Consider the following 24,600-nt stretch of genomic DNA (forward strand, 5'->3'; position numbering starts at 1 on the left):
GCTGAACTTCTGCAAGATTTATGGATTGGTCACCTTGAGATATTTGTCAACATGGCAATGCTAAAGGACTCATTCCTACCATCCAATTATTTCAGGAAGTAAAACCTCAACAGGTAAATACCTATACCACCAGACGTGGTATTTACTGGGTGTAGAATTATCTGCCTATTCCGAGTTTTGCGTCTCACTATGGGGGACAATGAAGTAATACCCATGTTTTTCCAGTTCTGAGCAGTAAAACTTGGAATGCCGCAGTGTTTTCCCACACACATTTCGACTGAATAAACAGTTTTACTTAATGAAAGGGGGTTTGTGAGGAGACCTAATACAGAACGTTTGCACTGTTAGTGATCTGGTCAACGCCTGAACTGACACTGCAGGTCTAATCAGACTGAAGCCCTAAATCGAGGACTATGTCTAGAATACATTCCTGAGGAGCATGCCAACTCCAGCAGGCATCGTGTGACAGTTAAGGCTTAAATACCAGCCCTTCCCATCTCACCACATCCTGACCAACACTACCACCTAGTATCTGGAATGCCACACCATAAAAACATACATCTTATTTAGTGATTCGTTTTGCTGCTCATCTTCAGTTTGCAAGAGGATTATTTCGTTGTATTCAATCGTTGTTTTGCTATGTGAAGTTTATAGTTTATCAGACCGCGAATATACTATATATCCATAATCTGACTTTGTGGTACCATTAATTGGGTGCTTCACATAGCTGCTGGCGAAGTGGTGATATAGTGTGGAGCACGGGAACCATTTTTTTTAATTTCAATATTCTACTAGTGTTATTGCTAGGGAGACATTTGCATATTTTTGTCCATGAACTATGCATAATTTTCCAGAAATCATGCATTTTACGTAAAATACTTTTCTCTGTTTTTTTCGAGTAACGTTTCTCCGTCGGGCCATATTCTGCACAAAAATGTCGTGAGATAGGGACAGGACACTATTTAGAAAAGAAAACGTGTTGTTTTCGGTGACAGTGTCTCTCGTTGAGAAATGTTGTACTAAGACCAGTCTCTTGTATGCAAAAAATCACACAAAAGATCACGTTATGAGAAATGCAACAAATTACATTTTGCTCAGCCAAAATAGGTTTATACAAGATTACACCGCTTTAACAAAAACTTTGTCCAGGCCTAATTAAAAGCCTCATCTTTTACCGCTTTTCTCGTGCATGTTTCGGCAGGCAAAGGTTAATCATCAGATATGTTTATCTCTGTTTCCATCGAGTATGTTATAAAACATGAGCTTCCAGCCTTTCCTGTTATGAGAGCTATTTATGTTCAGTGACTATCATCTCGGGCTGCTGTTATTCCTGTTGTTATAGTGAGTATATCAGACAAGATTAGATTAGCATCAACCCCATGCAGAATTGCCAGCAGTGATCAGATCAGTGCCTTAGAGTTGCCACTAGTAACACTAAAAAGGTTTTATCAATTTGGAATACCTCTACATGTGCAAAACGTAAGTTATAGCAGTGATGCCTCTGGTACCAAGGTAGTAATATGAGTAATAAATCCCCTTTGCATTGTATGATTTCTCACTCAAATATTAGCTTTAAATGGATTTTACAAAGTCAGCGATTTTTTCCAGATATCACCTTCTCAGTTATTAAAATACAAACATTTTAATCTTAACTAGATGTTTATGTTAATTTCAGTATACTTAAATTAATTCAACCTAGCAAAAGATTCTAATTTAGTAGGCTAGGCTGCATGCAGGAGAGCTACTTTCAGGTAGCTGAAGAGATACCAGTAGCTCATTAGCTTCTCGTTGGAGAAGCCTTTTATGAAAGTAGGATCTTGAGACTGCTTCACATTTTCAAGGAAGGGCCACAATCTCTGACGTGTTACACAGTTCTTACAGGTTGGGTGTTTTCAATACTTGATTTTGCAAACACCACAGAAAAGTGAGCGGTTTCTTACTCGTGATTGATCCTGTAAAGTATGTTGGGTAACTATTCAAAACATACTGTTGTTTCTCTGTATGTTGCAAAATGCATGTATTTTAATTGCTAAGCAGTGACTTATTTTTCTTGTCTTTCTTCTGTTTAAAAATAGATACTAATTCCACCATTACTACTCATGGGATTGAAACAGAGACTCAAAATTCAGGTTCTCTGTTTCCCTCCAATATCTATCTTTCAAAGAATGCAATTACGAACAAACTCACGGACAGAGATCCCAACTCCAATGAACTCTTCCTCAACTTGACGGTCAATAGCATCTTCGCTCCAGGTGAACCACTCAACTCTGTGGAACCACATCTTGACAGCCTCTATGTGGACTATGATGAGAGTGATGGTGTTCAGGCATACAACATCAGCCGCACATTCTTAGAGCTTACGGTTGACAAGACCAATACTTCTGCTGAGACGCAGGTGTTAAATGGCACAATTTTACTACCAATCCCCTCAACCAACCGGACACATAAACCAAGGTATGGAATCTTCTTTATTTCAGCAATTCATATTGCCTTTTTTAAATAATACGGCATACATATCTAATCATGTATGTTGCAGTAACATGAAGGTGAGTTGTACAGTTTTGTCCAAAATTCAAAGTAACTCCAAGGTGACCATTTTCCAGGTTAGGTAAATGAGAAAGAACCAAATAAATGCGCTCACAAATAGAAGATGTGAAAAGTTAAAATATCAAGAATATCCATTCAAGTCATTTTTAATCTGTGGAAGATCATTCTACTAGATTGTCATGAACATATATAGGGTGAATCACGGTATTTTACTGTTTTCACTTATCAAGGGACTGCAACATTTGTTTATTAGTTATGAATAGCGAGGCTTTCCAACTGAGATGACGTGAGGACATCCAGGTCTCCATGGCCATAACCTGCACCACCATAGATATAGTGGCACATACTTTTATCAGGAATCATGTTTTTTGTTTGAAGAAAAACAGCATTTGCATACTTTCTGAGATCCGTGCCTTTGTCATTGAGCCCACTCCACCATAAACTCAAAATAGTCTTCTTAGTAACCCTTTTGGACACAACTTTTAAAGCCTGTTCTCCACTAGGTCTGTCTTCAAAGTATCTTCCGAAGATAGTTCAAATCGTTACAGTTGGCAGAACTATTTGTTGACTAACTTTCATATGCAGTTATCATTCAATGGAAATTAATAATGATTCATAGACTTCAAGTAAATGACTGTAGAAGTTATCCTTGGAAAGATTTGAAGATCAAGAAGAAATAAATCATATGAAGGACAGCTTAATCAAATACTACTCACTAAATGTATAGAGTACATGTTCATTTAATCGGCATTAGAAACTTAAATAATATTGGGTGAGCTAAAGTTAACTAAAGTCATTGCAATACATATGAATCCAAGGCATAAGCTTGGGAGATACTTGGCTTTACGTTGCCTTGATCACAAAAGAAAACCACTGGACTGTAGATTTTAGTGTAGTACAGCTACAAAGAAATGGAGGCCGAAAGTCATTGAGATTCAGCTGAAATGTATCAAAATACTGTGTCACTAATTCTCTAACTGATTCTGTTGCATGTCAAGAAAGCTGGCAGCCGTATACAATGCAAAGCATTGAAACACTGCATGGTTTTTGATTGCACCAGAGACTTGGCACCAGGCTATTGTTTAACAAAAATGTGTTGTCATAATTGTCATTTACAAAAATACATAGTGAATAACAAAAAATCTACATCCAATAAACAAGATATTTGTAAATAATAGGCCACAATATTTACATTAGTCAATATTTTCATTATCGATATTCCGTGCAGGAACATGTAAATCCTTGTCAGTTCAATGCAAGAATGAGGCAAGGGTTATTTGCTTTACCTGGTACAGTTTCCAATTCATTCTGCTGATCTTAAAGCCCATCTATCGCTTGCTCATTTTAGACCCGTTCACACTGATTTTCAACTTTGTCATCAACATTTCTCATATGACCATTCCTATATCACCTTTGTGATCCAGAAGCTTTACTTCCTCACAAAGATGCTCACAGGCTATTCCCCTAGATTTAAGGACACAGCTTTCCCATTTTGTAGCTCATCACAAGACGTTTTCTATATCATTTTTGACATATTAGGAGGTTGCTTTCATGGTCATAGTTAATCACTAGTTTGTACTAGTGATTAGCGTATCTTGGAAACTTTACTATTTCAGCCTTCAAACCTGTGTGTTCTCCTCCTCTGGACAATCATTAACTATTTGTATGTCAAGTTTTTGATACTGAAGCTCATCTTTTTCCCGCGCTAGCCATCCTCTTATCATCCTTCATCCTGAGGCCCTGCTTTCTCTTGCATTACTTGTTTTGGAGATGTCTTTCATGTCATACTTAAGCTCCAAAAATACTTCTTTTTTCTGCAATAGTTCAGCTTAAGACCTTTTCTGTGACTTCCTTATCAACCTGCCAATCTGCCTTTTCATGCAGTAGCTCATTATTTCACTTGACTAAGCCGCCCTTCAAATCTGGAGGCTCTGCTTCTTATTATATTGGCTGATTATAATACCTTTTCCTTGTGATTGTTCATATCCTGAAACTCTATTTGTTGTATCCCTAGCTCATCTGGAAACCTTTCCACATCATCTTTCAGATTCTGAGGATCAGCCTTCCCCATCATTTAGTCATTATTTCACCTAGTCAATTTATCAGTCACATTCTGGGGCTATGTTTTCTCCTGCATTAGTTCATATTAAGGTATTTCCATATCATCCTTCAGATATGAGAGTTTTATTTTCCTGCTCTATTTCTTTCTAATACATTTTTCATGTTTCCCTTCAGATCCTAAGGCTCTTTTTTCGTGAACGACTTCATTTTGCAACCCTTTACACATTATCTTTACTCTCCTGAGTGATCTTCTTTTTCCTGCATTAGTTTTCCATAGGACCATTTGCATTTTCTGTGCTACCTTTCAGAAAATTAAGTTCTTCCTTCTTATGCCTTAGATCATTTTAAAACATTGCCTATGTCGACCTCGAGATCCAGAGGCTCTTCTTTGTCTGCACCTTCTAGTTTTAGGACCCTTTCCATGTTGTTCTCCACCCTCCAGTTCGGTCACCTGATCTTGAGCTGTCTTTTTCCCATTTTGCCACAAATCACATAAAAGCTGTTCCAAGTACATTTTCTGGATTCTAGGTTCAATCTTCAGCTAAAGCTTGTTAGAACCAATTTTGGCTGTTGTTCTTCAGGTGGCGGTTTTCACTCTCCTCTCAGATATTCGGTGCCAGATGTTACCTTCCTTTCCTATAACCAGATGCAAATATACATTTATTTATTGCAACTTGGGGCGCATTAGTTTAATTTCATGCCTATGTAAAGACCTTTACAGTGAAACAATTTATTAAGGAATTGTGGTAAAACTGTCTGATCTCAACTTTAACAATTGTCTCTGACATCTGTAGGAAAGTGGACATGTTAAACTGTCTCACTTGTTCCAATGAACTTTTTGTCCCATTTAATTTAGGATGGCATTTCGACATGTAGCACATTAGCTTTATTTATTTTTTAGCTCACCACTCAAGTTCAATACAGCTGGTCTATCAAGGCATTGCTTGCAGATAGTTTAACATTGTATTGTCACATCTGGGTGTAGTGGCACTGTGGACTAATTAATGCATCCACTTCCAGGACGGATATTTGGGTGCCTGATCAACAACTTAATTTCCGGTGGTTGCATATATCCTATCACCCTTCCAAAACCAACAAAAAATGTGTACCTTTGAACCGAGTAACTATACCTGCTATGTTTGCATTAGCGGTTCACTCTGAAGCAATGATAATCAAACACCTACAAATGCTTTGTAGGAAGTTGGTGATGTTTTAGTCATTATCAGACCTAGCTGTGTTAGGCTTAGCTTCAATATTCATGCCATACATTTCCATTACCGCCGAGCACCATGGGAAACTTCTCCAATGGGTCCTAAAGTTTTCATATTTAGAGCATACGCAACATGACAAATTTATATTTGTATACAGGTACAAACATGTCAATTATATTTTCTGATCCCTCATCCCCATCATGCAGAAGCAAAATATACCACCCGCAGTCGCACTTGGTCCCCTCATCCTTTCCTATTTAAGGCCTGGATTACATGTTCTTGAGAGCCTTTGCTGGAAGGTTGAGTGATCTTTGACAGTCATGGCTGTAAGGAAATCGTTGGTGCCTTCTCTAAAAAAAATCTGGACCAATCCTTCTTTGACTATAATATAACTAAGGAAACCATCTGGTTTGGCTATTGTTGGAGCCCAGGTGCTCTGGCGAGTGCTAAATCCCAGAGCTCGCCTGGAGCTGTTTGAATTAGCCCCCACTACAAAGACACTAACACAAAACCAGGCAGTCAAAACAACTGTGGATTCCAGAACAAAATTGTCTGCCAACTCGATTTTTTTTATTTATTACGGCCATTCTATCCATTGTTCTACCAAAGCAGGGCGCAGTTGCGCATGGGTGCACCCTGCCTTATAGATTGTCGCGGTCGAGGTTAGTTTGTATCTAAACGCACACATCAAACTTGGAAAAGTGAAAGGAAACGTCGGCGCCCTCACCTAAATCAACCTGAAAAATAGTTTGTTTGTTTTATAGAAGCGAGGCGTCATCCTGTTAAAACAACATCATAATCCAAACACACAAAAAACAAAATGCAGACTGACACTCTTTGGTCCTTATGATACAATTATATAAATTGGGCTGGATACTGCTTTGCCCAATTTTAAGCAGCCAGTGCTCGTTCCTGTACCTGAACTTCCTGGGTGCTAGAACAACAGATACGATTTTATTGGCCGGAAAATCCGGCAATTTAAATCACATGAAGTTCAGAAAACAAATGCAGTCTGGCCTAGGCCCCGGCCCAGCCAGGTACAAGCCTTTATACTGCCGGGCATTTCCCCGGTGGGCTGGACTCGTAGGAGGCCGGTTCCTGGGGCCTCTCACGCTGTCTTCAGTTCTCCAAAGTTAGTTGCAGCAGTCACAGTGAGGCTTCAAGGAGGGAAATGTGAGAGAAGGGGAGCGGGATGGGGGGTAACCGATCAGAGAGAGGAGAGAGGGAATACATGGATGGAAACAGAGTGAGAGCTTGAAAAGACGAAGGGTGCGGGGCTGGTTTGAGCATCTATGTCAGGGCTCCTATTGGTTCCCCAAATTGGCACTGAGCCAACCCCCTTTCAAGGAACAGGAGGGGGGCGGTATGTGCCCCCCCCCCCCCCCGCCGCCCCGCCAGCCCACTGCATCTGGTGACACACCAGTGTCCCGGCTTCGATCTACCACTTACTCAAAGCAGCTGGTAAAGGGAAGCGTATCCGGCCTCGGAGTAATGATGTCACACACAGATTTTGACTCGCTAAAGGGCCTGCACGTTGTTCCTCATTCCGAGTATAGTTACTTGTGATATCCGGATATATGTGCTGGGATCTTTACTTGTGATGATCATAGGGTGCCCCCCCCTCCTGTAAATCAGGCCTCCTATAATCAGAGCGTGAGTGATTCAAACAAAATAGCAACCCTTGAACTGCTGATGGTGTCTTTGCTGCCTTAAGTGACAGAACATGTTGTTGTTATCTTTAGATTTTAAGCCACATCCGGTCCTTGAACGGTGTCACCCATTACTGCTAGTAGGGGGGATGTGAGAGACACCCACACACACTATAACAAAAATACGTGTTTTTCCTGTCCCAAAAAAAATGAATGTTCGTTTCTGGTCCGTAAACAGATGTTTGCATGCTTCAGAAAACCAGGACAGGTAGGATATTTTAATTTGACACACCGCTCTTCCCAGAAGAAGCTCTGCATTGAAATGTGTTCAGATCTTTCTGTGGCTAAGCGAGAAACGCACTGTTATGTTTTTTTCTGTTGGTGTTATGATAATCAGAGCTTCTGCTGCCTAGAAATCCCACCAGCTGCCCACCTCGCTCTGCTAGGCCAGAGGCAGCTGGTTACTAGGGCCTAATTTGATCAAACATTTTAAAGGGACAGTGCTCTTCCATGAAAGAAATACCTTCTACTCCTTACTGGAGACACCCAGCGACTTTAGTGTGGTGTTTAAAAAGGGGGAAATGAGAGGGAATATCATATTTTCACACCAGATTATTAGTCTAGTTTTCTGATGGTGAATTGTGCAAACCCTTCCCACAAAACACATAAATATTTGAAAAGCTAAAAAGCATGACAAGTATACAGAACAAATGAGGAAGAGGTTTTTGAATCTGTTCATTTCAGATGGAAGCCCTGCACGACCACTAGAGTCGTATACCAAGGCGACATTGTCCCTTTAAAATAGTGACTTTTTCAAATGTGTTTCAGATTGCAAGACTGTTTGTAATTATGTAAAGGTGCAGTATACTCATTTTCTGTAGTATGTTATATTTCTGTATGATGATACATGAAGCAGACAACATATCTCTTTGGTATTTATATTGTCTCTACAGACTCAGCTAAGAACAGTGACACTAGATGGGTTCCCTGTAGATTACTACAAATACACGTTGTGTTAACATGGTACTTACTTTACAATAACCATTCGTTTCTGTACTAACGCATGCTTGCAGAGCTTCGCTTTGGGAACCAAAGATGTTTGTACTGTCTTGTCCTCAGTGGCGTAGCGTGGGTTGTCAGCACCCACGGCAAGGCAAGTAATTTGAGCCCCCTAACCCGGGGCAAGGCAAGTAATTTGCGCCCCCTAACCCGTGGATTTAGTCTCTTCCAAGATGTTGCGCCCGGTGCGGCCGGCCCCCCTGCACCCCACACGCTACGCCACTGCTTGTCCTAGAACACCATCAAAGTCTAGTGTAATGAATTGGCACATCACCCTAGTTCAGTTTAATGTGCCTCTGCTAATATAATAGAAGTACAAAAGTCCAGTGCACTATCTTATCCTACGCCATCAGCCAAACCCATTGTACTTTCCTATCCTAGAGCATGACCCAAGTCAGTAAGCTGTCCTTTCCTAGAATGTGTTAGTCAAGTTCAGTATGTATTGCAGTCTAGTAAATATTAGTTAAAATGTAGTATTGTGTCCTTTTCTTGAGAGTCATCCAAGCCTAGTATACTGTGATGTAACTGAATGTGTTAGCCAATCCCACTGTGCAGTGCATCCTATTCATTTTCATGATACACAGTCTACTGTGTTATCCCATGATGCTTCAGCAGTAAAGCCAGGAGAATATTCTTGTTTACGTATTCTAGAATGTGATAGTCAACCTTGGTTTGATCTGATCCTGGAACATTTTCGTCAGGTGCAAGTGCATTATGCTTTTGCTGCCTACAACAAATTAGCCAAACAGAGTTTCCTGTTCCCTTTTAGAACCTATTACCTAAGCCTAGTTTAATATCTTGTCCGACAACCTGTGAGGCAAGAGTACTATCCAAGTTAGGACACGTTGGTCAATCCAGTGTAATTTCTGTCAGAGGACAGACATTCCCGACCAAGATCATTGATCTGCTCTGAAATATGTTAATCACACTGCTATGAATGCCATCAGTTCCTAGAACAATATTAATCAAAACTAACACACTGTCCTTCCCAAAAAAGTCTTAGTCAAGGTCATTGTCCGCTTCCTTGTTGGTATGTTAAACAATCCCAGTTTGTTGCCATATTGTAGAATATGGTAGGGGTGAACACAACATATTCATACTTTGAACAGTGCAATTCCCAGTTTCCATTCTGGAACATGTTATATAAGGTTAGCTGAAGATTTCACTCTTGCAATTCTGTGAAAATAAATTATGTAGCTGGTAATGTCCCCAATCACTTTAACTGCAGTGACACCTTTGTGCAGAGGATACCAAATTGAGAACACCCATGTAAAGCAAAGTAATGTCTCCCTGTCATCAGTCAGAAAATCAATGACAACATTGGCTGATGTGTTGGATACCCAAGAATGGATGTAGGCCACTCCACTCCACCCAATATCTTCTTCACCTGACTGTTCACATAGGGTATCCCCTCAGAATCCACTGGATCTGTCAGAAATTTAGGTATTGCCTGAGTTTCACTGCTGCAGCTGCTTTGCAAAGCCAAATAAGAAACATTATTAAAGAAATAGCCTCTATTTTGAGATAACCATTAAGGAATTTACTTATTACAACCTTGGCACTGTCTAGAATCAATAACAGCAACACCTACTATATATTGTTCCCTATGGATTATATTAGGACACTTTCAGGTGCTACAAATTTGAGCCTTTAAGTTTTCGGTATAAACCCAAATTCAGAGATAAATTGTAAATCAGGTACCATATAAAGTCAAACTGTTTCATATCCTGACTTTACACAATCAGATTAAATAGAGGAGGAGCTCTGTTAACATGCAGACAGAATTTCAAGAAGTATTTCCACTAGTGTCATCAAAACTGCATTTACTGTACTTCTATACTGCAGACTTTCCTACCAATGGCAGTACCCACCGATCCCCTACAACCAATTTGTAAGCAATAACACATTATATTAAATAAAAGCAAATGTAGATCACAATGCAAATGCTACTGTAAGGAGAGAAAATAGGAAGTGTCATAATTGTGACATATGCACTATGTTTTCTGAATTTCCAGTTGCACGGTGTTACAGCAGCATTCAAAAAGCAAAGCAATAAAAGTCAGATATGTTCTCAGGAAACAAATTATGCTTTTGTGAATATTGAGCTGTGAGTTATAATTCCTTGAAAAATCAGACTTTAGTGCAATCTTTGTAAGTGATTCTCTTGCAGTAATTACTAAGTAGTAATGACTGTCTCAAATTGGATTTGGATGTCACTAGATATCTCTGCAGAGGATGGATGTTCAGTGCACGGAATGACTAACGCATGCTAAAATTCGGAACTAGCTGGTATATCTTCTCACACATTTGTGACAGCTATGCATTTTTAGCACTTCCATATTCTAGTTGCCTTCAGCAACTGATTCAACACCAGCCTTTGTTACAATTCCCTGAGCATCCTAATATCATAAAATCTTGTCCTTACTTTAGCTGTTTTTCTCTCTCACAATTTGAGGTTAAAAGCAAAACCAGCTCTAAGCTTGTGTCCCTCTGATACAGAATGTTTATGAAGTAGCCATGAATGTTTCCCTCCCAGATACTTAGGCTGGATTATGACCACCACTCAAGACCTTCGTCTGTTATAGTTTAGTATGAACTAGTTTTGACCATTAAAATAGGTGACTGTTGATACCAAAAACACAGCCACAATTAACTCCAGATAAAAGAGTTGCAAAAATATTAGATGGATCATGGATCCACATTGCAAATGTTTGTTTCTCTCTACCGGTGATCTACTTCATGTCAGATTATCGAGAAACTGGAGCTAAATCCACCATGGCAAAATCTTCATATGGAGCCCTTCCTGTATGTGCAGCTGAACAGTTTAATGAATAAGCGGGTATTAATACCTCTACACCAATTATCAGTTGGAACTACCACAAAGCAGGTGCCAACTGTAACAAATTACACCACAGAGTGTGCTGGCAGAGCACCCTTGGGCCTGTCAATCTTACCTTAGAGTGTAATATATTGCTATCATGAAAACTGCTATAAGGTAGCCTTGTTGGATAGCCCTGAATAAAACCAGGTCAACCATAAGCCTTGTTTATTTGTAAAGTTGTTGCCTTTGATACAACACTTACTACAAAGAATAATGGAATAAAGGCTGACTGAATCTCGCCCAGGGCCTTGGAACCAGATGTCTGATGGAGAGGGTGGCGCTGTCAATGGCTGCTTTATGTATCCTATTGGGTTTTTCGAAAGAGACATCTAGAGACCTAACAGTCAACAATGCAGGAATATGGACTTCCAGAAATGTTGTAGAGCCTTTTTGGTTGCACTACCTTCTTTGATGTTCAAATTACAGATTAAGGGAATGAGGCCTAGACATATACACTCTGCATCTCAGTCATTTCACAAGGGCAGTTTTCTACCAGCATTATCTACTGATAGCCAGTGGTTTAAATTAGGCTGACACTATATGTGTGTTCAATCAGATTTATATGTGGTCCCGTATTAGCCCCAGATTGCCACCAAGTTTAGTGCCCTTAAATGTCATAATTTTAGAACTTCAGGAAGACTCTGTGTATCTTTTCATATATAGCATGAATCAGCATCTTTCTGCCACAAAGTAGTCTAGCCTCTCCACTTGGGAGACCTTGGAAGGAACTCCTATTCATCATAAGAAAGACATTATTATCCAGTATAGTGCATATTATATTATCCAACACAATGCACCCCTTCTTATCAAGCCTAATGAAGATTCATACCGTTTCATATTCAGAGTCAAGGAGACACAAAGTTGGCCTTTAGTAAAATATTCCTAAATGTTCAGACTAAAACCCCTGTTTAAAAATACAGAAAGCAGAGGACAAAACAAACAAGAGGTGACAGTTCTTATTTGAAAGTAAATGTTCCACTGTATAGGCTACATTTTCAATTTGTTTTGCCTGAGATCATCAGCAATAGGTATTCTTTAAGAGCAGATATTAGTCCCATTATTGTATTAGATATGTGAAGAAGAATCTGAATTGTAATGAATGCATGGTATACTTTCACCACTGTTCACTGGAATTATGCAGCATAATAGGGCCAAATTACACGTCAGGGTTGAGTAAATTACGCTGCAAGACAAGGCAAATTATGCAGCATAGTGCAGCACATTTTATTTTACAATAGTATTACTTCATTATTTTCAAATTTTTACATTTGGTAACCCTTTCTGGGCATTGGTTGCACCTCATTAGTACCAAATTAACACTCAAATATAACAATAAGCAACAGAAAGATGACCACTCCAGCTTTGCAAAGGGTCTTTTACTACACGACTACATGTGTCACTGCATTTTTAGTAACTTTTGAAACGCCTGATCTAGAAGCAAACTTTTAATGTTAAAAATCTACAAATTATGCGGCTGATGATGGAATGGGTAGCAAATTTCTAATTATGCGAAAATCACTGCTGCCGCACAGCGCAGCATAATTCCAGTGGTCGTAGTTAAACCCCCATATCTTTAACCTACTATCCATTACTTCAACCAATCACTTTGACCCATTATCTTTAGCCTCTATCATGACAATACTTCTTACTTTGACCCCATTACTGATCGAATAATACTAGTGTAGCAAATGCTAAATTGTTATATTAGTAATAAGCCTTTCATTAAGAAGGGACCTTAATCTCTAATAAATGGCAAATTCTTAATTACATTAATATTAACTCAATTAAATAAACTGAAATGGGGAACCCCAAACCTATTGTCTGCTAACTATTTAAATATACTAATATTAATTACATGAATAAGTATGGAATACTAACCCTGCCTCTTACCATAACCTCTTTTTAATACTTAATTATATTCTTGTGGATAAAACTAAACACACATATATATTTATATTAGAACTAATTGCATTTCAATATTTCAAGTAAAGGAAATTGGTAATCCTAACCCCAAATTAATATAAATATCAAGATAACGTAGCTTCTATAATTGATATTCTATGAACTTTTGAATGATAGTTGATTTATTTAAATAATCTGTTTTAGATAAACATTTTTACAACCATTAATCTGATCCTTTTATTTTCTTTACCGTTAAATTACTGATTTACTTACCTTAAAACTTGATGTCCAAATGCAAAGATCAAAGTAATTGCAGGTCTAAGCAATAGTAGTCGAAGCAATTGTACAGGCCAAACCAATGTGTTTGAAGCAATAGGAAGAAGGATTAATGGGTTGAGAGTACCATGGTGTAAATGTTGTAACTGCTGAACATCTCACCATGCAGGCGGTTTCCTATGGAATGCATTCCTCAAGACACTTTTGTGTGTGAAAGAACATTTTCTGTACAGGATGGCGTGGTACCATAGTACAACATGACTAATCTAGTACTTAAAAAGTTGCACTAGTGCATCATGAGGAAGGAGATACTGCACCTTTCAAACCTGCTGTTTAGATCACATATTTGAGCAGAAAGTGCAAACTTTTGTAATAATCTGAAATGTTTCTATATTTTGGGTATTTTTATCCCATTCTCTCTATTTCTAGGCAGTGGAAGCTCTGCTTCTAACCATGCTGGGGATTCTTCTTGGGGATCAGGACAGGTATGTTTTAAAATAAATAAATAACACATGAAACAAAAATTAAAGTAAAACAAATCTAAGTTTGTACGTATTGTTTGACTAAATAGAAGTGCATCAGCTCCACTGATAACGCTCGTTGTCACTTCTTGGCAGAAACCGACTGAAGCTGTTGAGGAAAGGTCAAGGGCTCAGTGTTGCTGATATGTATAGGTGGAAGCTTTCTTCACAAGAGCCCTGCAGTTCTACCTGCACAGCAGGTCAGTTCATAAACCCACATTGTTTTCCCTTTTGCAATCGTTCGCTGATGGTTGTTTAATGTGGTAGTGCCTCCTTATGAAGTTGCAGGCTCAAACGATCTCGGTGATTTCTAGGGTCCTAGTAAAGTGAAATTTTTCCTGTTTCCGTGCTTCACTGTCCAAGATACAGGGCTAGAGAGTTGCACTCTGATAAATGTTCTCTTCTGGTGGTGCTCTAAGGTCGCTGCCTGCCCACGCCACCACCTCAAGAGACATTTGCTAATTTTTCTGTTCTGCCACAGATAGGATAATTTTGTTTGAATTTTCCGGCAAACGTGGAAGCTTAATCTGATGTATGCTGCCATTGTTTCATTATCTGCAGCAATTGTCTGATCTCACCCACAGACCTTCCAGCAAAAAAAATGGGAACGGTGGGGGGGGGGGGGCTTAATGACTAAACACCCACTACTTCCACCTGTAATTTTACCTGTGGGTTGATCATCCTTGAAACTTGCATGTTAGGTGATAGAAAGATGCAGAAGATTCCACTTTCAAGTTCGCCAGAAACCTCACCAAAAATTATCTCGCTTTCAAAGGACAGAAATCTAAACAAAACGCCCGTTGGGGCCCAGTATGTTTGCCAACACATTGTTCTAAAAAAGAACGGGAGACTGACCTTATTGTAGACACAATACAATGATTTTACTTTTTCGGCAGATGCTCTGTTTTGTCACATAGGTGTGCATGTTTTTTTTCCCCAAACGTTAACTGCTGACCTCTTTCTTTAAGTCCTGCCATGGGGCATGCATTTCAGGAAAGAGAAATCATTGCTTGCATTTACTTTACTGCTTTTGATACTCTGGTCTAGTCATACATTACGCTGTCCTGACCCTTCTTCTGGTTTTATTCACTCCTCTGTGCCGGACCTTTTTTCAAAACATCGTTGTTAGGTTGTTTAAACACATATACCTCTTTGGTCTCTTCCTGCACCCTCATAAGCTAAAGGCCTGATTGCGACCTTGGCGGATGAGATACTCCATCACAAATGTGACTGATATCCCGCACACAAGTTCCATAGGATATAATGGAACCTGTAATACGGCGAACAGGATATCTGTCACATTTGTGACAGAGTATCCCATCCACCAAGGTCGTAATCAGGCCCAAAATGTTGTTTGACTTCTTAAAGACAATGTATATCAGGCTTCTCCAACGAGTAGCTTGTGAGCTACTGGTAGCCCTCAAGCTGCCCAGAAGTAGCTCTCTGGTGTCCAGTCCAGCCTACTATATTAGAAGCTTTTGTCTGACTGAATTCATATAGGTAAACCAAAATTGAAAAATGTGAGTTTGAAATAAGAATGAGTGTATTTTCAGAACTGATAAACTGATGGTTGAATTTCCAAATATTTTAAGCTGATATTTGAGTGATAAATCATGTGGTGCTGGGGAGGTTTACTACTAACATTATTACCAAGCTACCAGGGACATTTAAGCTATGGCTGGTACGTATTTCCTATGTAAAATATTCCAAATTGACAAAGCCTTTTTTGCATTACTGCTGGCTACCCTCCCTGATGCAGAGGCGATCACTGCGGGTAATTTTACATAAGGTGGCCACTAACATAATATTGTCTTATGTAATCACTTTTGGGAGGCCTCCAGGTATCCATGCGCTCTAGAAATCCACAACACTAATGATATTAATACCTTGGGGTGATTTTCATTAACAGCAAAGGTTGGAGGCACCTACCCAATATCAATATCTTCTTGCAGTCTGAATACATAATAAAAGATGTGGTGATATGTTCATTTTTTGTTTACTGATTTGCTCAATTTACTCAATATTTTGCTGAATTTCGCAAATGGAAAAATATGATTACACAAATCCTAGCAAAGGACATGCTTCCCTGAATGTATGTTGTATCACATAAGTGTGGGCTTTGTCACAGAATGTAGTGTGCACAAATAATTATGAACCATTAGTCCAGATCACTAATTTGTGACAAATTCACTGTTTAGGGTACAATGTTCATTTTATAGAAGGGCAGTTCTCGCAACCTCACCAACGCACAATGGTGATTTCTCCTTCTGTTAATCAAAGTGGCTTTATGTATTTTTCTTCAATCCAACCGATCTAGCCAGACCAACAAATCTGGTCAACACATGTTTCATCATGCATCATATTGCCTTAATTTCCTTAAGGCTAGAAAATATATACAATCATGCTGTAAGAGAAAGTGACCTCTTGAAATATAAGTAATTAATCTAATACCTTAGTACGTCGCCGAAGGGAGGGTAGAACAAACACAATCCGTATGCTCAAAGTAGTAACTTAATAGCAAAGTCTGTGGAAGAACACTCCTCCAAGTGGACGCTTTCCTGACAGTTGTGTGCAACAAGTAAAGAAGGAAATTAACATTTAATTTTTGATAAAAGATATCTTCTCCTGTACTATATAATCATACCATTATTTTTAAAGATGCATTAAAACCATGGTCCATGACAAGGAGCATAACACTGAAGCTCAGTATTTGGAGAGGCTCACACAATTCATGCAGTTAGCAATCATAAAGTTCATTCCAATATCTGTATATGTGAGTAGGAGCACACTGTACAGTCTGTCTGAAAGTAAGAGGTCATACTGCTCTAACAGCTCATAGCAGTCTCCTCTCTGGGTTAGAGTCAGGGAGTCAGAGAGAATGACGCCCTCCACTGACCCATCCCCTTCTTTGACAGAGAGGAGGTCGGGGAGAGGTTCACTCTCCTCTTCCATGCCCTCATCTGTGACCAGGAGCATACTGACCTCAGACCTCTCAAAGTGAGGTTTGAGCCGGTTGTGATGGAGGACCCTTAGGGGGTGCCTAGGGGTCTTGAGGTCCACTAGGTAAGTGGCCTCCCCTTTATGCTCCTTGATCTCAAAGGGGCCAGTCCAGCGGTCCTGGAGAGCCCTGGGCTCTACTGGCTCCATCACTCAAACTTTGTCTCCCGGTGAGAACTCAACCAGAGTGGTCTTCCGGTCATACCACTCCTTCATCACCTCTTGACTGGCCTCGAGGTTACTCTTGGCCTGCTTCCAGAAGCGTTGGGTTTGGTTACGGAGGGCCAGCATGTAGTTGACCACATCCTGGGGAGGTTACTTGGGAGCTTTCTCCCAGCCCTCCTTAACAATGCTTAGGGGTCCCCTGACAGGGTGACCATAGAGAAGCTCAAAGAGGCTGAACCCCACCCCTTTCTGGGGCACCACTCTGTAAGCAAATAACAGGCATGGTAAGAGGACGTCCCACTTACGCCTCATGGCATCAATCAGGCCACTAATCATGCCTTTCAGGATCTTGATGAATCTCTCAACAAGCCCATTGAATTGAGGGTGATATTGGGTGGTAAACCCGTAGGTCACCCCACACTCATCCCACATGGACTTCATGTATGCAGACATGAAGTTTGTGCCCCTGTCAGACACAACCTCCTTAAGGAATCCCACTTGGGTAAATATTCCCAACATGGCTCTGATCACCACCGGTGCAGTCACTGTTCTCAGAGGGATTGCCTCTGGATAGCAGGTGGCATGGTCCACTAAAACCAGAATAAACCTGTTACCCAGGGCAGTTTTGGGGTCCAAGGGACCAACAATGTCGATGCCCACCCTTTCAAAGGGGGTGCCAACGACAGGGAGTGGGAGCAGGGGAGCCTTAAGCTGTTTCCCTGTTTTCCCACTAGCCTGGCAGGTGGGGCAAGCTCTCTACTGAATATAAAGTATAGGGAGTGAACATAGAGTATTAGTAGTGGGGAATATAATCTATAGTTTCAATTTTCTTATACAAAGGTGTCTTGTCAATTACACATTCTAGGAAGGTGGATGCTATAATTTATCAAGAGGGACAATAAATCTTATTTTATATATAACATTTGTGTATCTTAAATTAACTACAGAAGTCTCCCAGACTGGTGTTGTTATATAAACATTTCATTGATGGAATATATATATCAACTAGACCAAGGCCTGGTGCCTTCAAAGCACAAGGTCAGTAAGCAGCCTACAAAGAGAACTTTGTATATTATGTTCTATTCTTGGTCTAAACTTTTATTACAAGCATAATTGCACCCTAATTGCAGTAACATGCTTCTATTTTTCTATCCATGTTTGAACTTACAGTTACAGTACTCAGGTTCTCGTATTTTTGCTAAAACGCCGACATAATACAAGCTAGGGCATGTTTGCCTATATACAAAATAAGACACATGAATCACATGCCAGTATAATAGTCTAATTATGAAAAATGTTTTTTCAGAAACAATTGTGTGGTAGAAGTGGAGATTAGGTATAGACAGAAAGTAACTTACCCCACTTAAAACCCAGCACCACGACGAGACAGTTGATAAGACCATGGACCTGCGAGCGACAATGGCAAAAGGATGCCAGCTGGAAGGAGAAGCCATGTCAGGACCTGCAAGGATGGACTAAGGGCCTTTACTCAAGCTGACCCCTGAGATTAGGATCTCTCCAGGGCCAGTGATGCTCACCTCCTTATGCCCGCTGAGGGCAAGCTGGGGAAAAGGAACTTCTGCAGCAACCTTGAATGCTTCCACAATGACTTATACAGACTGACTTTGGACTCTACTGTCACCCAAGTACCCTCAAGATGCCAGGAGGCTCTAGGGCCTTGGGAGTGTGGCAGGGAGGTTTTTTTTCTGACTGGTGGAAGGGGAGGTGCAGAAGCACCCGCAGACACAGCTTAGCAAGAGCCAAGCAGAGGACCGATCTGGCGCACAGAGCTCTCAAAAAAACATTTCACTGCAAAAATCACTCTTAGAGGCCAGGAGGCTGAAGAAAATTGTCCTGGAGACTAGGGCTGGCCACCAGGAGCAAAACAAGGCAAATATGACATAGATTAGCTTTACTGGGCCAGAGATATGTTGCCTTAAAGATCTTCCTTTTTTTTAAAAGAAGAAAAGCAAGCAAGCAAGCAAGCAAGCAAACTTGTAGCACTCTGCTCGAATTTAGTAAATACCTCTCGGGAAGGGCTTGGTGGTCGGAGCATCATTATTTATTAGCCCCTTTGGAGGGGAGCATGGGTCCCCCTCCCATACCAACTACTGCCCCTAGAACCCAATCTTACCAGGGGCTGGAGCAACATAGACACTGCAGGAAGGCTAGCTCAGTCAGAGACCCCAAGCACAGTTTTGAGAAAATTAACCCTAAGTGATAAGAGGCTGTTATCAAGGGTATATTTGAAGTTTAATGCTTAGTATTTAGTAGCTCATGTATAATAAATGTACTTTCCCTTTTCAAAGAAAAAGCACTGACTGGACATCAATGTATTAAGTGCTGTTGTTGTGTGCCATCAAATTGGGATTGGTAGTCCACATCACCACTCCTGAATAGGACTTGGACTGCTCTGCTTTGCTACCGGAGAGCATCATTTGCTGCTTGAATTACAGTTAAGAGACAATGTCAGACTTAATACTTGAAAAAGATTCACACACTTTGCAATTTTTAACCACATTTTTTACATTGGTTGTCAGCACTGGGATCAGTAGTATCCAATTCCAGGATGCTCTATTAAAATTTGATAAATTCACTTTTGCAACATTTTATCTATACATTAGACCACAAGCATCAGAGTGCAGTGCTCTGAAAGGGGTTCAAAGGTTTGACCGTGTGATATCAAAATGTGGGAGAGGAAAAGCCCCACACACATTTTCCATTTGAAATTTGTTATGTTTGAGGTTTTAACTGTGTTTAATGTGGTCCATGCTCATTGTTGAAACGATGTGATGGCAGGGTGAGCTTTCACAGCATTTACACTAGATTGTTCCCAGGCCATAGTGTTCTTTGAGCCCCAACACTATACACACTAGGCTGTATGAGGAGGCTGATTTCCTATAGGTTAGGGACTGTGGCAAATACCCACACCATAAATTGGGATGAAGGGATGGGACCTGCTTCTTGGGTTCCAGGAAATTATTGAGGAAGCACCAGTACATTCTTGCATTTGTCATGTGCAAACCACATTTCATGTGAGGGAGCACACATTGAGTCATATTTTTTGCAGAGTTTTTTGTCAGTATTGGCACAGGCCAAATTCCACTGGAATGGTGGATGGAGGGGAGTACCAGGAGGTTAGTTCCACCCGTTGGGGTTCCTGCCAGCAGTTTGAGGTGTTCCCTGAGAAATGTTCCCAGCATAAGGAGGGAGCACAAGAAAAAATGGTGGTTCCTAAGGTTCCCATACGTCATCTGTTGAGAAAGGGAGCTGTCCAAGAATGGTCCATGGTGGTGGGTAGCAGAGTAAGGGGTAAGAAGAGAGTGGTAGTCCCTGAGGAGATAGAAAATGGGTGGGGAGTGCCCTAGTTCCCCCAGGTGGGTTAGTGACTGACTCAGAGGAGATCTCAGAGGGGGTGGTAGTCTCCCTAGATTATTGGGATGGGTTAGTAGACCCTAAAATAATAGGGTAGATTAAATCCAGAGGTGGTAGCTGTGTCGATGTCCAACCCAATTAAACAATGTTAACAGTATTTAGCTCCTTCCCGGTGAACTAACGTGTGCATCTGTGCCCCAGGAAAGAGTCAGATGTGATCTAAGTAAATGTATCCACTAAAAAAAACAAAGGTTACAGGGATGTTATAGTTAGGTTCAGAATTTACACACACAAAACCATAAAAATTCAGAAGTTATAGCTAGAGTTATATCAAGTAATTATAACTTGTGTTGTAAATTAACTATAACTCGGGCCCCGCCGGCACAGTTTTCTCATCAATATTTTTGCTGCAAATGTTGCAGTTATATTATCAATTATGTCACAGAAGATGTCATGACTGATGTGATATGTGGGGTAATTAGCAGTGCATGACGTGGGCTCTAGTTATGGTTACCTTAGGGAATGATTTATAGTTACTATAGGTAACTCTAACTATAATTGCTTAATTTCTATTGTTTTATGTGTGTGAATTCTGAACCTAACTGTAATATTCCTGTTTTTCAGTGTATGTCTAAGGTTTTTTTTAGTTTTATTTCCTAACTATACCATCCTCGTAACCATGTATTTAATGTAAAGTAATATTTACTTACCACACTTCGACCATGCTAGGTGGAGGAGTGGCCGTAGGGCCTGGGGCCAGCCCCCTGAATGCAGCCAACCTCATGCTGAGGGTCTGTGACTGGGCATGTGAGGGGCTGTATGGGTGTGTGAGTGGGTGGGGGAGTGGCTGTGTGGGTCAGTGACTTGGTGTGGTAGTGTTTTTTGGGTCTGTGTGTGGGTATATAAGGGTGTGAGTGGGTGATTGAGTGGTTTTGTGGGTGTATGAGTGAATGTGTGAGTGGCTGTGTGAATCTGTGAGTGGGTATATGAGTCGTTTTGTGGATGTGTGAGTGGGTGCATGAGTGTATGACTGGTTGTGTGAGTGGTTGTGTCAGAGGCTGGTGGGTACGTCCATGGGTGAGTGAGTGCTTGTGTGGGTCTGTAAGTGATTTTGTGAGTGGCTGTGTATGTGTGGGAGTGGGTGTCTGAGTGGTAATGTGGGGTATAAGAAAGTGTGTAAGTGGGTCTGTGAGTGCATGTATTTGTTTTCTATTAGGGAGGATACGCGGATCTGTTGCAGATTCACACGGGGGCCGCACTGGGTGCCACAATGGATCTGTGGATCCGTGCCTGTGGGAAAAAAAAATTTGGGGCAATTTCTTGGCTATCAGGGGTCCCTTAGTGACACCTCCTCCTTGAACCTTTCAATCATTGTAGACTTTCATTTTGAGGCTCCCGGACCGTGTCCTGATAGGTAAAATGGTGGCCACAACTTTCCTGTCATGTTGCGGCCAGCCACTCACGGCATTGTTGTTGGCGCGTGGATCCACAGGTCCACTGCAGTGGATCTGTGATGAGTCTGCGTCCCTTCGTGAGGATTCATCAAACGGTACCAAAGTTATTAGCAAAACAAAACACGCTTTTCCTATAGAAACTAGGTCTTATCTATAACCATCTGCTGGTGATCGCCCATTTGCTGAATGTTCACAAAATTTAAAAAACTAGTTTTCCACTCACTTCATCTGCTATATGGAAAGTCTTGGAGTGATCTGTCCAGGGGGGGCTAAGAAAAAGGGGGTGTCCCAAACGCATTTTCACCATCTATTTTCCCATAGGGATTTTGAACAATACTACAGCTCGATCCACTGAATGGAATAACAACAGTTTCACAGAAAGCTGAATCTTGGTTCACATAGATTGCCTTTAGTAATTTTGTGTAACTTTGTTCAGTAGTTTTGAAGTAATTAAAAATAAAGATTTGTGTATATCTAGAGATGCAGAAGGGTCTGTGGATCCAACAGATCTTATACTGCGATCTGATTGGCTGCCACCACTTCAACCAGGAAGTGGTGGCAGCTTTCTTAGGACTCAGGACTCACGAAAAACTACAAAGGGACAGGGTAGTAATATCCAGACCCCTAGGCTTGGTGGTGAGGTCCCACAGGGACCCTGCCTTCGACCAAAATGTGTTTTTTAATTTTTGCCATGAATTCATGAGGATCCGTGGCAAAATAAAAAATAAAAAAACAAGTGCAGTCTCCGACGCTTGTTCTTTTTTTTTCAGCCCCCCGGGTGGGCCAGTCCTGTGGGAACAATCATGTGCTTTTAGGGGTGCACACTTTTCTCTTCCCCAGGATGATTTCAACTCAGGGATCCCATTCCCTGGGACTCAGCATTTTTAAAAAAGTGGTGGCTGGGCATGCAGCCCCCCTCCTGAGCGAATTTCAGCCGCTTAGCTCCCATCCCTCTTTGGACATTGGCCGGGCCCTGGGGATGGTTTACCCAGAGCGAATATCGCCCCCCCCTCCCCTGGAGGGGGGCTGCATGCCCCCTACCGCTATTCCAATATGGGTGGACCTCGGGATGGGATCCCTGGGGCCAAAGTCGGCCTTGGGGCCTGCATGCCCTGCTCCCTTTTTGCAATATGGCTGGGGTGAACGAGTTCACGTGGCCAAAATAGGCCCAGTGAGGTGGCCACATGCCCCCCTCCTCCATAAATATGATGGCAGACACAGGGGCTGGTGTTTCTGGGTCAAAATTGGCCTGGGGAGGGGGCATATGCCCCCCCACAAAATGTGCCAGACCCTGGGGAATGGGGTCCTAGGGCCAAAAGCGTTGTGGGGGCCAAGTGCCCCTGTCCCCCCAAAATATTCACTGGGCCTCGGGGGAGGAGTTCCTTGGGTCGAACTGGGCCTGGGGAGGAAGGCTGCATGCCCCCTCCCTCTGATATATATTGCTGGGCTTCGGTGGATGAGGTTCCAGGGCCTTAAAGGGCCCAGGGAGGGGGGCCCTATGTCCACCTCTCATGAAAAATGCACCGGGCCCTGGGTATGGGGTCTCTGGGGCCCAAAGCAACCCTGTGAGGGGAATCATGGGCTCCCTTCTTCTAAATGAAATGCGCCAAGCCCAAGGGAATGTTGTCCCGGGGCCCCGCATTTAGCCCATGATAGGGGGGTGCATGCCCCCTCCCCTTAATTGTAATTAGTGGCCCTGGGGGATGGGGTCCCTAGGGCCTTACAAAGCTTGGGCAGGGGGCCTGTGTCATCCACTTCTCTTTGAAAAAAAGGCGCTGTGGTCAACCTCTCACAGTCACAGCCAAAGACTGTGCGCAGTGTGGGGTTTGTTACCTTTGGGGGGTATGCCAATGGCCTGGCTTCACTCCAGGGTTTGTGGCCAACCATGGCCAGGCCTTGTGGCCAATCCTGCACTGCAAAAGGCCAAAGGCTGTGCACAGTATGGGGTTTGCTGCATGTGAGGGATTGACCCCAAGTCGTTTGGATTAACATACAGTAATTAAGTATTGCTTTACGTTAAAACCCCTAGAAATTCACAGAAAAAAAATATACATATCAAAGAGAAAAAGTTATAGATTTGAGAATGAACCTCTGTAAGCAATACAATTTTCAAGCAATTACGTTATGGAGTTAAAGAGATCATCATTTGTCTGAGGATAATTTCTTGTATCATAAGACATTATTTCCAACACATAGAATAAAGAGTTGCTACGAAGTCCAATGAATAAATAAATATATTATTCCCAAAGAAGTCAATCACAGAGATAAATTTCATTCCTAGGTACAGAACGTCAATGAGGTCAATGAGCAATTTCTGAGACACACAAAAGTGTATTTAATGAACAGATGAAGAGGTTGGTAGGATGTGAGAAACTTGTTGACAATTTCTAATCGGTTGAGTTGATCTGACTTGCTGCATTATGGTATTACAGTCCATCACTTGTCTTGTAACTTGTCACATCTATAGAAATAAGGGTTGTGTTACATGGTTGAAGGTTTAGG

General features: G+C 41.3%; 1 protein-coding gene across 1 annotated transcript in view; it reads left to right on the forward strand.

The window, feature by feature from the left end:
* Positions 1-24,600, forward strand: part of ADAMTSL2 (ADAMTS like 2) — a 181,415-nt gene that overhangs the window by 86,688 nt on the left and 70,127 nt on the right. The window contains exons 11-12 of the mRNA XM_069241556.1: positions 2,076-2,454; positions 14,204-14,307. Coding sequence (XP_069097657.1) covers positions 2,076-2,454; positions 14,204-14,307 — 483 coding nt within the window. The remainder of the gene's footprint in view (positions 1-2,075; positions 2,455-14,203; positions 14,308-24,600) is intronic.

Source organism: Pleurodeles waltl, chromosome 6 (assembly GCF_031143425.1).
Source record: "Pleurodeles waltl isolate 20211129_DDA chromosome 6, aPleWal1.hap1.20221129, whole genome shotgun sequence".
In the NCBI taxonomy this organism is placed as follows: domain Eukaryota; kingdom Metazoa; phylum Chordata; class Amphibia; order Caudata; family Salamandridae; genus Pleurodeles; species Pleurodeles waltl.